Genomic DNA, 13,479 nt, shown 5'->3' on the forward strand with positions numbered 1-13,479 from the left:
GGTTCCTTTTAGGTCCTGTCTTTATTTTCAGTAAATGTTGAAGGTGTATGTCCCACATGGCAGTCAAACAAAGGTGATGTATGAGTCTTGAGTCCAAATTATATGATGTAGATGAAATGTTTTCAGGGTTTGTGTGTTTGTATTTATGTTTTCATTGTGCAGTTCACATGGCTCATGGCACGAGTCTCTAATTTCCAAACCTACCATTACTCAAAGGTGGCTAGAAGACACACCACAGACGTGCTGTTTACTGTTAGCGTCTTTGTGACAGCGTTGACATTTAAGTCTTTTGTCTTTGCCTTTGTCATGACTACTGGAAACACGTAACCAATTACCGCTAAGGAATCACAGTTGATTAATATTAATACATGGGTTTTAAAGGCGTACGCGTTAGCCTTACGTATTCGCTTTATATTTCTATCTGGGTCAGTCGCCTCAGCGAACGGAGGTGCGGGCAGAAAGTGACCCAAAATAACTTTGAGGCCGACTCATTACACATGGAAATTCGTCATCTCATACATCAGAGTCCACACTGATTGATTTCTACATGTTCTGTTTGACCTCATTGAGTTTATGATTTATTCATTTAGAGTGTCATTTACCAAATTATCATACTAACTACTTTACAGAAAATATTATTATATAGATATATGATACATACTATGGACAAAAGTATTTGGACACCAGACTTTTCCAGCCATATGTGATTCTTTTTTAAACTGTGAGCACAAACCTGGAGGCATACAATTGTATTGTAGGACGTCTTTGGATGTCAGAAATGTCAAACCTTTGAGAAATCCAGCACCATGAAGATCTTATTTACACGATTTCAGTGGAAGATCTCCGGCTATAGAGCTCTGACATCAACCCTATTGAACACAATATGAATGCACATACCAGACTGATGGTCAGGTGTCGAGGGTGTCTTAGGACAAGGTTTTTAATTTTTTTTTAAATATGTTCTTTGTTCATTTGGACATGATATGAAAGAAATTGTATTATATTTGTTCAACTGTCAGATAAATCCAACAACAGGTTTTTATATTTACTTGGGCATTAATTTCAACCTTTTGTCCTTCTGGTCACAAAACACACAAATGATGACCAAAATCTCATTATGTGTATTTTTGTCAAAAATACAAATTTTTATGAGTATTTGTTAAAATTACTTGTTTAGAACCTGAAAGTTTCGGAATAATAAAATCCACTGGCACCAAAATAACTTAAAACCATTTGCTGGTTATCTAAGCAATTTGTAAGATTTGGAGCCCTCTGCTGCCTGTTAGGTGAACTGCAATTACAATGAAACCTGACAAATATCCTGCACTGTTGTGACCTACCGGCTGCATGCTGTTGTCTCACACATTGCAGAATATACTTTTACCACCACGAGACACGAATCATCAGTAACAAGCAGCCCTTATTGAAAAAGCGATAAAAATCCCAATCCCAAAACAGTTGGCAAATTGTGTAAATATATATAAAAACAGAATGCAATGGTTTCTCATAATCTCTCAAATCTCATAAATCTATATTCTATTCAAAATAAAACAAAGAAAGAAAGAAACAAATATATATCAAATGTTTAAACCCGGAATATATACCATTTTAAGGAGAAAATAACTTTTATTTAATAACTTTTGCAACTTTTTTGTAATTGGGCTTGTACAAGAACCAATTCCAAAAAAGTTGTGACGCTGTATAAAATGTAAATAAAAACATGAATGCAATTCAATTAAAATTTCATAAACTCATATTTAATTCACAATAAAACATAGAAAACATACCAAATGTTTAACTGCTCTGTGGTCAGATGAATTTAAATTTTAATCAACTTTTTGGAAACCATGGGCCCCAGGTCCTCCAGACTAAAGAGGAGAGGGACCATCCAAAAAGCGTTTTTTTCAGGGAGGACTTTGCATATTTGAGCAAGTCAATCCTAACTGCATAATACATCGATTACTATAGCATGACTTCGTAGTGCTGAACTGGCTTGCAGTCTAGACCTTTCGCCATTTAAAAAACATTTAGTGCTTCATAAAACGAAAAATACAACAAAGGACACCCAGAACTGTTGAGCAGCTGGAATCCTTCATCAAGAGACTTATTGAATTGTGTTCATTGGGTTTCTTGCTTTTCACTGGCTTCCATTCTTGATGTATGAGATTCCTGTCTGTGATGCAGCGCTTTGTTATATTGCGTTCCTTTATAATAATGATAGTATTAAGAGACGGACTGACTCAGGTAGGACACCACTGAAGGTGAAATGCATGGACTCTCATATAGTAATTTTCCATAACTGGTTCATGTTTTTTTTTTTATAGACCTACTCAAATAAATTAATAAACATTTCTTTTAGTACTTGAAATAGTGCCTATGTTATGCTGTATGGCGTGTGTTTTTAATTTACTGGAAAGAATTGGCTTCATGTTTGTCCCAATATAATGATGTATTACTACATATAATCCTACAGTTCTTCTGAACAGTCACACATTGATTGGGCATGGTCACTTCCAGGATGTCTCTGTTTCATTCACACTCACCAACACCAAGAGAAACTCTGTTGTCATTGGCAAATCTTAGTAAGTTCAAGTGCAAATTTGAGATCTTGTTGAAGCCCTATACCTGACCTGCAGCTGAAATATTTCTTCAGTTATTCAGATCGCGACAGACTTGTGTAAGAAAACACAGATGGCATCGAGACTCATGACTCACAGGAGGAAAAGATCGACTGGAGCAGAAATCACAGGCATTTAAATAAAGGTCAGAGTTTAACAATGTCATGTCAGCATACTTTGCATCAAATAACCATATCACGGCATGAGAAAGATTACATTAGCAAAGATCTGAATACTCTGTATAGACCATGCTAAACTTGTTAACCCATTATGTCTGTACACCACGGGGTCAATGAAAATGAGAAAGAGCAGATGTTCCTGATGTCAGGGTAAAAAAAACATTTCATCCTCAATTATTGTGACAGTGACGCCATTATTTTATCGTTATAAGACGTTTAGCGACGAGTTCTCAAAAGATCCCAAGTCAGAAAGGTTTAAAAAACAAAAAAATGAGAAAATGCCCTAAAAGGTTCTCCATAGGGTTTTCTGTTTGGTTTGTAGATTTAGCTTTATAAACATTGTAAAAAAAAAAAAACATTTCCCACAGGTTTTATTAGTTCCATATGTCAATATTGAGTTTTTGTTGTTCTATCAATTGATGGAATTGATTTACTTGGGTCAATAAATGTTTCTTGGTAAAACTCATTCAGGAAATTGAAGGTATATGATATACTTGGTTCTTTTTGATATATAACAGTTATAGTATTCTAAATTGTTCCTTTGTGAAAACCCTATGAAAGAGGAAATATTAAATTGTAGGGTTTCCTGTTGAGTAATGTTAGTGATGTGGTAGCTCAGTGATTGGTAGGTTGGTGGTTCAAGGCCCTGGGCATGGCCTATGTGAAGAAAGAATTTCATTGTGCTGTATTGAATTTGTGATTAATTAAAAGCCTCTTGTTCCTTCTTCCTACAAACACAAAACACAACAGCGCCACCTTGTAGTCAGAAGACATAAATACAGGAGCTTGGGCCAGTCTTCCAAAATGTATATATAATACATTATATAATATATACAGTATATATATATATATATATATATATATATATATATATATATATATATATATATATATATATATATAAAATTAAGGGTTACTCAAAGGGTTCAGTATGGTGATATTTCATTGTACTTTTTATTCAAAGATTTGCTCCCCGAACTTTGTCACTTGCTACATGCCTCCCACTTGCCAATCCTACCCTATGATATAACAGTTAGTAATGATGAAGAGTAATAAACAGATGTCATCGCTCCCACACTGTACACACAGTACACAAAACATTCCTCTAGTCAGAATTAAATTTTATTTCTCCTAGGGTCCTGAAAGTCAGTCCTGAAGTTAGTTCAACATCAAAACTCCATTGAGGTACGGGTGATTCAATTCCTAAAGCGTGTTCAGAAGCAGGAGATCATCATCATTCATCATGAGCATAGTCACAGAGAGGAAATTACAACTATTACACAACTGCTACAGCTTAAACCAAAAGGAAATTGCAATCACTCAGAAAGAGACACAGCAACAAGCAACAAACAGGAAGGGCTGAAACAGTGAGCTTGAATGTGACATGCAGGAAAAAAATGATTTAAAAACCCAGATGGAGTAAAATCATAAGGTTAAAAGTCAAAAACATCAAAAATATAAATTCTGATATCCGACTTAGGATAGATTTCTTGATGTCAAATGAATGCATTACGACTTAATCTTCAAGTGAAGTGCACCATGCTGTTCTCACACTCCTTAGGCACGATCAGCTTGTAAGTATTGCAGGCCAGTTTGTAGTTATGTCCGTCATTGTTGTCCCAATATTCAGCACCAAGGACGCGGTAACAGATGGCGAACTCCAGCTCAGCTCCTGGTTTCAGGATGAACGGTGGCACAGGCAAACGAAAACGAAACACGTCTGATTGCAGGTTTTCTCGATGCACTGCAGAAACCCAGAAAGCTTTACACTCGGTGCTGCTTTTCCAGTCTGTGAACGAGTACCGAACACTGACTTGTTTCTCAAAAGCCAGGTTGAGGACCTGCACTGTTCCAGTGATGCCCAGTTCGGAGCACTGGATTTGCTCAAGGCAAACACGCCGATGACCCAGACGCTTTAGGAAATCCGGCTCAGCGCTGATATTCTCAGGGAAAAAGGGCTGGAAGAAGGGAAGCGAGAGCTCTAAGTGTTTCCCCGACACAAGCTCCGAGCTGGCTAGTAACCTGTTTATGACGTGATCTGGAACGGTTGGGTCTTCACCGACCCTGAAGAACTTTACCCGTTCCAGCTCGAGGCCCAAACAGTCGACAAATCGGACTTGTGTGCTCCTGTGAGTCGTTGTATCGTCTGAAGAAGGAAGAGAACGCGCTCTTCTCCTCATTATGGGTCTTGGGTCAGGTTCACAGGAGAAACTCTGGCGGGAGGAACGCTCCGTCAGGGCGGAATCATGAGGACCAGGATGAGGACGAGGACTCGGGGGTCTTATAGCCACAGGTTTTCTTTGAGGAGGAGGCTGAGGGTTGTAGATGTCACGCAGGCGGATGGTCCTGGCAGGTTGTGACACGTCATTGAAAACGCCCGAACGCGCTGATTCTCCAGGAAACAGTTTGCTTGACTCCGACATCTTTGCTGCTGATATCACATAAACTATAAATCGAATGATAAAATATCATCATAAATGTTTTAAATCATTACAAATGCAGCTCGATGTTCATATTAGTAACATCTTTAATAAATACATTACATAACTTAGCAGTTAAGATGTCGGTGATTAAAAGGTCGTTATTTCAAATTACAGCACCACCAGGTTGCCACTGTTGGGCCCTTAAGCAAGGCCCTTAACCCTCAAGTGCTCGGTTGTATAAATAAGGTAATTGTAAGGGATAAGGGCATCTTTCGAATGTAATGAATTTAAATATAGTATTACTAGGTTTACAAATAATGGCACCGCCACAAATAAAATGTAATAACAAGGTTCATCAGAATCTTATATGGAAAAGTTGACTGCATGACAGATTAATCATTACATGTATTTCTCTAAAATCTTTTTCATCCTGAAGCATTCATCTACACCCAGATTTTTTGCCTCCTGGAAGCAGCAACCAGATAATGAGCTTAATTAAGTGAGGCTGTAGGTTACATGCTTCCATTCAAGCTGCTGCAAACTATATTATCTATAACTATAATTACACACACACACACACACACACACACACACACACACACACACACACACACTATATATATATATATATATATATATATATATATATATATATATATATATATATATATATATATATATATATATATATATATATATATATATATATATAATGTATTGGCACCCCCCACCCCCTTAATGGAAATCTTGACCTTAGACCACAAATGCATTTTTGGGCCACATGCAGTATATTTTTGAATATTAACTATAATATATATTGTTTTAGGTTTGTAAGCATCAGATGTTGGTGCCTCACATCCCCCAGTTTCTCCTCTGGTTCTCCGGTTTCCTTTGACCTTTGACCAAGGCATGCAGTTGGATTTTCTGTTCTAAACTGCCCATGCGTGTAAGGATGGAAAAATACATTTAATCTCACATGTCAACTGATAATCATCTTTCTGCATATTTTTTTAAAAAAGCTACGACTGTGTAAAAAAAGAATAGAAAAATCCACGTGAAACATATCATTTCCATCCAAGTCTCTTTTGGAGATAAAGTAATAAGTGTACACTCAGTAGCATTTTATTTGATGTATCTCTCATTCCAGATCCAGCTGTCAAAGTCATTCCACTCCTATGCATTTACAGATGTTCAATAACCGCATTAGCCTGCACGTGACATTGAAAGAAACCCACCTCAGAAAGGACACCAGGAGTCGTTTTCAACGCGTTTACACGTCGTGCAGAGGTGCCTTCATTCCTGTCTAACATGTCGACTCAAGCCCCCTCTGACATTTACGAGCAGATCCCATTGGGAGGTGTAGTTTCAAACCCAGCTGTGCTCTGTGGTTATTATTAGAAACCAGGCGCTGTTGAGAAGACATGCAGCACTGCTATAAATACTGATCTGATCCACTGTGTTTTTAAATATAATCTGAAGTCGGCATGACGTCGCGTGTTTGTAAGTGTGTCTCATAACGTGGTGTGTCTGATCACATGCAGGGGAAATACATTTCCCAGGAAGCAGCGCGTCGCACACGAGCCATCCAACATCTGGATTAGGGGCGCGTGCACAGACGATAATTACAATCTACCTATTGTCGGGGAGGGAAAGAGAGAGAAAGCGTGTGCACTGGTGAATAGAGAAGTATATCGTACACACACACACACACACACACACACACACACACACACACACACACACACACACACACACACACACACACACACACACACACACACACATAACCATTAAAGCCCGAGTGGTGTCTCATTACGGATTGATGAGATGCTCAGAGCTGAATTATTTATCGCAGGTAAAACAAGATCCGATCTACAGCTGAGAAGAGGTGATTAATGGTGAACACACACACACACACACACACACACACACACACACACACACACACACACACACACACACACACACACATCAAACGCTCCTGTGCGTTATAGCGCACGGTGATACGGTGAGAAGGAAATAGGACTGTACAGAAACGCTAGTGATGAGGACAATGCTGCAGGACAGGACACGACACGACCCTTACAATCGTCTTCCGACATGCACCAACCGAGCAAAGAGGAAAACTTCAGCATCCGTCTCGAGGTAAGATCCATTCAATATCTCTGGCAAAACCCAGTAACCAGTAAGTGCTCAGGAAAATTAATACTATATATATATATATATATATATATATATATATATATATATATATATATATATATATATATATATATATATATAGACAATAAATATATAAAAAATAGCAGTAAATGTTCAGGAGAAGGACAAAAATATATGTAATTCTCAGGAAAATATATAAAGAAGACAATTAATGCTCAGGACATTCTCAAGAGGATACATGACAACTATATATATATATATATATATATATATATATATATATATATATATATATATATATATATATATATATATATATATAGGGTAGTGGATAATTAGGATTGTAAATACTCAAAACAATAAATACTCCAGACAATGAATATTTACCATCTTCAATACACTGGATTAAATGTAGGACACTGAATTTTTAAGACAATAAAATGTTTGCATGCTCTTTTTGTTTCCACGTTCTAATGCTATGAGGATTTACTCTGATCACACACATGTATAAATGATAGATTTTTGATTGAAAAATCAAAGCATGAATAACAGCTTTACACACTCTTCGCATCTGGACAGTTCATTTCTCCAAACATTCAGCTGTAAAACTTGTCAAAGGTGGTGTTCACTAGTTGGAGATTTCTTTCTTGTGATCCAGTTCATCCCAAAGCTGTTCAATAGGACTTAAGTGCAGTGACAGATATCACTCCAGACGACTGTTTGTTCTCTAAATAACTCTTACAGACTTGGACATATTCGTCGCTTCAGCTCAGGATTCTCATCATCATCTCATCTTCTCCCGCTTATCTGTAATTCGGGTCGCGGGGGCAGCAGTCTAAGCAGATTCCCCAGACATTTCTGGGGTGACGTGGGGCCGCCTTCCCGTGGCGGCCCCACGTCGCTCCGACGTCACGGTCCTTGATTTATTTTTCTCGTAAGGGTCCCCTGGAGCATAGAGGGTTAAGGGCTCTGCTCAAGGGCCCAAGAGTGGCAGCTTGGCGATACCGGGGCTCGAACCCCCGACCTTCCGATCGGTAACCCAGCGCCTTAACCGCTGGAGCCACCACTCCCCCCGCTCAGGATTCTTTTCACCCAAAATAGGTCTTCAACCTTCCCTGCTCCAAAACAACCCTAAACCATTAAGCTTCCACCTCCATGTTTCAATGTTGGACCCAAAAATGTCAAATTTAGACTTATCTGTCCATAGAACCTCCAGTCATTCATTTATATTAAAAAAGTCTTTTGTGGGTGTTTTTTTGTCTTTAACCAAATTTTGCTGGCAAAAAAAAAAATACAAATCCATGTGTCTCAAAGCCTTTGTATAAACCAAAGATGAATAAATACACAGAATGATAAAAGCCCCGGACAGTGAATGCACAGGATAATTGACATCAAGGCCTGTAAATACTCCGTGAAGGTTAGTATTTAGAACAAAAAATACTTAAACCATAAATGCTAACAAACCATTATAGGGAAATAATATTGATGATAAATACAGAGGGTAACAAAATACACAGGATAATAGAAACTAATAGAAAGGATGGTAAATATTCGGAGCAATAAATGCACGACATGAAAAAACTCAGGATTATAGATACAGAGGATGAGAAATACTCAGGAAAATTAATTCTCCAATAGGACAGAAAATACACGGGATTACAACGAGTCTGTTATTATAATAATAGTAGAATATATTATTACAACACAGACGACTATAATAACTGTGCATGTTGTTTTATTAACAGTCGGAGGAAAACTAACACAGATGTCCTTCAAAATGCAGAAAAAGACCCAGAAAATGATACTTTGACCACAGAGAATGTGGGTATTAAACATTGTGCATGTAGCTTTCATTTTTATGCATGCCTCAGTGACATCTATCTATCTATCTATCTATCTATCTATCTATCTATCTATCTATCTATCTATCTATCTATCTATCTATCTATCTATCTATCTATCTATCTATCTATCTATCTATCTATCTATCTATCTATCTATCTATATCATAGCAACAGTAATGGACTAAATTTTAGGAAATATTTTTTATTTTTTTATTTTTTATTATTTAACAGAAATAAGTATAATCAGTTGTATAATATAATCAGGGTTGTATATGGGTTGTATATAGCATAAGTATATGGGTAAATGTTTAAATTTAAAGAAATAAAACAACACACACACGGACACACACACACACACACACACACACACACACACACACACACACACACACACACACACACACACACACACACACAAAAAAATACAATAAAGATTTTCACAGGTAGTTCAAAATTGCTTTTCATATGTTTTTTGCCAAAAAAAACCAACAATAAATAATTTAATGTAAAAGAATCACTATTTGGCACGTGTTGCATGACCTGTTTTATGCCTCAAACAAGTTTTTTAATTTGGAATGTATATTAAATAATATTTCCTCTTTTAGGGATTACACACACGAGAGATGAGGACAATAACTACAGCTGCGGTTATGTGAGATTTATAGATATGTTGCACAATCATTTTGTTACTGTGTTCCGTGTTTGCTCATATTATTGCAAACTTTTTTTCTTAAGCCATCCGAGAGACATCCTGAGCAAGCCAAAGAACCAGGCCATCAAAACTCATCCCCTGGAAAGATGCTACAGACAGAACAGACAGCAAAGCAGTCAGAAAGACATAGTGTTACCTAACCTTCCTTTCCCCAGACATGAGTCGAACAAACACGTGACGCACGAGGACACGGACAGTGGCAGCGACCTTTCAGACACGGAGCGGCTTCCGCATCCTGCGCTCACCACCGATCCTCCTGTGCTACATCTCCGAAAAGAAATCATCCATCCCTCTGACTTTCAACTTTCCGGTGCTCCATCGAGGTCAAACGCCATTTCCGGTGACAGCTACCCCGACTTCTTGCCGCCGCCTTTTAACTGCTGGAATCTGCAAGAGCTGGCAATGTATTTAAACACAGATGGGAAAAACGTCCCTCGCTCAAGACCTGTCAGCCAGTTCGAAGGGTACTTGGACCGCATTCTGCAGCTCGAATGGTGCCAAATCCTGACGCTCCACGACGAGAGCAGCAAGTCGATTTGCACCGTGCGGCGCAAACCACATTCCAGCCTCAGCGCCCCCAAAAGCATCCTGCAGTGCCAGCGTGCCTTCCCCTTCACCTTACTGACTTCGGTCCATCCACAAACGTGCAACCGGCACTCCGGATCCTTGTGCATGTACTCACACTACTCACACTCGCTGAGAGAAAAAAAACAAACAGGGACTTTCCGGCGGAGCAGCAGCGAGACTCGAGCTCATCGTTCTAACAGACAAAGCGATTCTTCTTTGGACCATGTGAAACGCATGCAGGCCGTCGGGAACATCCGTAACCCAGCAACACACGATCCTCACGTCAACGGTCCTATGAGAAAGAGCTCAGGGGTGCGGAGCCACTCATGTGGGGATGAGAGCCACGATGGTTACAGAAGAACAAGAACTGAGAGAAGAACAGAATCTCATCGTGTTATAGACTCAAAGTCAGTAGGTGAAACCGGGTCGGAGAATCGGAGGATTGCCGCAAAACAAAAGCGTGTCGAGTTCGTTTTTTAGGAACAATAAATATGTAATCCACAAATATTTAATATGAAGAGATAAATACCCTAGACTAGACCTTCTAATCCAAAGTTCCTGTTTTCTCCTTTGGATGGTGGAAATGATGAAGGCTCTTGGAAGCCTAGAACAAGGTGTTTGCCTCTTTTACTGTTTTACTCAAATCCTTTTCAGAAGCAAAAACCAAAAAACCCTATGAAGAACCCAAAGAGGAACATGTTATCTAACAAATCTTATCTTCTCTAATGAATTTCCTTATATATGGATCAGTGTTTCTCAAAGTTCCTATGATTGGTTAGGGGTTTCCGGCTTCGTAAAAGGGGTCTGGGACATGTCTCATTGGAAATGTTGAAATGTTCAACATGGAACCGATATATATATATATATATATATATATATATATATATATATATATATATATATATATATATATATATATATATATATATATATATTAAAGTTCTAAACTTTCCCTTCACTTGACATATGAGACCCAAACCTGTTCCAACCTGACAATGCATTTGCACACAAAGCAAGCTCCATGAAGATATTGTTAGAGTGGAAGATCTTGGCCGGCCATAGAGCTCTGAACTCAACCCTACTGAATGGATTATGGAATAATAAAATAAAATGCTAAATTTCAAAAGTTTACAGGGAATAAATAAAAAATCAATCGATTTTTGATAAACTGTGCAGCTCTACACCCCACCATTGGATTGTTACTCGTTTTATGGATTTTCTACTGTTGTGTGTTTACCCTTCTTTATTTATTTTTTATTTATTAATTAATTAATTAATTAATTAATTAATTGGGGGAGTGGTGGCTCCAGCGGTTAAGGCGCTGGGTTGCCGATCGGAAGGTCTGGGGTTCAAGCCCCGGTATCGCCAAGCTGCCACTCTTGGGCCCTTGAGCAAGGCCCTTAACCCTCTATGCTCCGGGGGTCCCTTACGAGGGAAATATCAAGGTCCGTGACGTCGGAGTGACGTGGGGCCGCCTTCCCGTGGGCTCACCACCTGCAGGAGGGACCGTAAGGGACGGTGCCTGCTTAGACTGCTGCCCCCGCGACCCGAATTACAGAAAAGCGGGAGAAAATGAATGAATGAATGAATGAATTTATTTATTTACAATATTATCAGTGTCATTTAATATTATTGTGGTACATCTAAATATTATTTAAATATATACATTTGTCTTGTTTTCTTCCCAAATTTAAATCTTTCTTATATGTAACTTACTTTCAGAGGCCCTTCGTTGTGGATTACGAGTATCAATGTTCAGAGTAAATACTGTACGCATTAATCAAAATCCTCTATTCGAATATTTTTTCAGTAGAAAAAGCCGATTACAATTTTTCAAAACATTCCCGGAACGTACTCTATTTCACTGTAGCACAATGTATCTGCATCTCATGCACAAAAAAATCAAATACCAATATTTTTTGTTACTGAAAGTTATTTTAAATGATGGTTATTTCAAATAAATTGCATTATAACAAGATATGTCCCTGTTTTGAAGTGCTTTATGGGAAGAATGATAGTTATGAGTATGTGGTACTCATGAGAACCCAAACAGAATAAATACTATGTTTATATTGTATATTTTTTTATTATATAAATGAGTATTATTGATTTATTTTTAATTAAGGAACAAAATAGTGTATATTGCAACACTACTGGAAATCAATCAAATAGTAATGAAGAATAATCACATTCATACAACTGAGTAGTTGAGGGTTAAGGACCTTGTTCATGGGCAGTGGCAGCTTGGTGCTTGTGAAAGAAGTTAAGATGCTGATGGGTTTTCTTTCTTATGGAGCTGGTGTTGAGGGACCAGGTGAGGTTCTCGGTGAGGTGAACACTAGAGCATGTGTTGGGGGAAGTGGCAGCTTAGTTGTTAAGGCATTGGACCTTGGATTCCAAAGGTACCTTAAAGGCTGCTTAGTTGTATGAATGAGATCAATGTAAGTTGCTCTGGATACGTGTGTCTACCAAATGCCATAAAAGTGTGTGTATTAAAGCAGAGAAAATAAAACAATAAAAAAAAACACAGAACAGTGGGTACTCCATGAACCTGGGATTAACCCCAAAGAATGAACCATATTACTATTTCAGATATCTTTATCGCGGTATACCGGTTTATCGTCAGACTTGTGTTCGTCTTGTGAACTACGCAACAGTGACCCCTAGTGTCAGGTCGTAATACTGTAACCACGTTTCGATTCTCAACATTTTGTTCAAAATTAATTTCACTTCCAAATGAATTACATTCACAGCTATGTGTCTTAACACGATGTCCAAAATAATATAAGACCAATATTTATTTTTTATTCACAGAACTGGATTGGACTTTCGACCATTTTAATCATCACACAAAATCCTCTCGAACTATTATGGATCGATTCATCCTTTCTCGTATACATGACACCATTTCAGAGAGAAATGTTACTATATTTTATGTGTCTTAGTTTTTAAATAATGTACATGAAAATTGAA

At 37.9% G+C, this 13,479-nt stretch overlaps 2 protein-coding genes across 5 annotated transcripts; one reads left to right on the forward strand and one right to left on the reverse strand.

The window, feature by feature from the left end:
* Positions 1 to 3,737: 3,737 nt before the first annotated feature.
* Positions 3,738 to 6,720, reverse strand: ppp1r3db (protein phosphatase 1, regulatory subunit 3Db). 4 transcript variants are annotated; one of them, XM_083534903.1, is made up of 3 exons: positions 6,456 to 6,720; positions 6,077 to 6,149; positions 3,903 to 5,243 (listed from the first exon to the last, which is right to left on the reverse strand). In XM_083534903.1, exons 1-3 carry the CDS (start codon positions 6,528 to 6,530, stop codon positions 4,321 to 4,323), a joined length of 1,071 nt encoding a protein of 356 aa, XP_083391029.1. In that variant the 5' UTR covers positions 6,531 to 6,720; the 3' UTR covers positions 3,903 to 4,320. The 4 variants fall into 4 exon arrangements, with proteins under 4 accessions (XP_083391031.1, XP_083391032.1, XP_083391029.1 ...); XM_083534904.1 differs by having other exon boundaries at positions 3,903 to 5,225; positions 6,456 to 6,719; XM_083534905.1 differs by lacking the exon at positions 6,077 to 6,149 and having other exon boundaries at positions 3,738 to 5,243; positions 6,456 to 6,716.
* Positions 6,721 to 6,948: 228 nt separating this feature from the next.
* Positions 6,949 to 11,365, forward strand: fam217bb (family with sequence similarity 217 member Bb). The gene is made up of 4 exons (XM_083534902.1): positions 6,949 to 7,365; positions 9,129 to 9,204; positions 9,833 to 9,879; positions 9,963 to 11,365. Exons 1-4 carry the CDS (start codon positions 7,265 to 7,267, stop codon positions 10,984 to 10,986), a joined length of 1,248 nt encoding a protein of 415 aa, XP_083391028.1. The 5' UTR covers positions 6,949 to 7,264; the 3' UTR covers positions 10,987 to 11,365.
* Positions 11,366 to 13,479: the final 2,114 nt, after the last annotated feature.

The sequence above is a fragment of the Silurus aristotelis genome, assembly GCF_946808225.1.
Source record: "Silurus aristotelis genome assembly, chromosome: 29".
NCBI classification, from domain to species: domain Eukaryota; kingdom Metazoa; phylum Chordata; class Actinopteri; order Siluriformes; family Siluridae; genus Silurus; species Silurus aristotelis.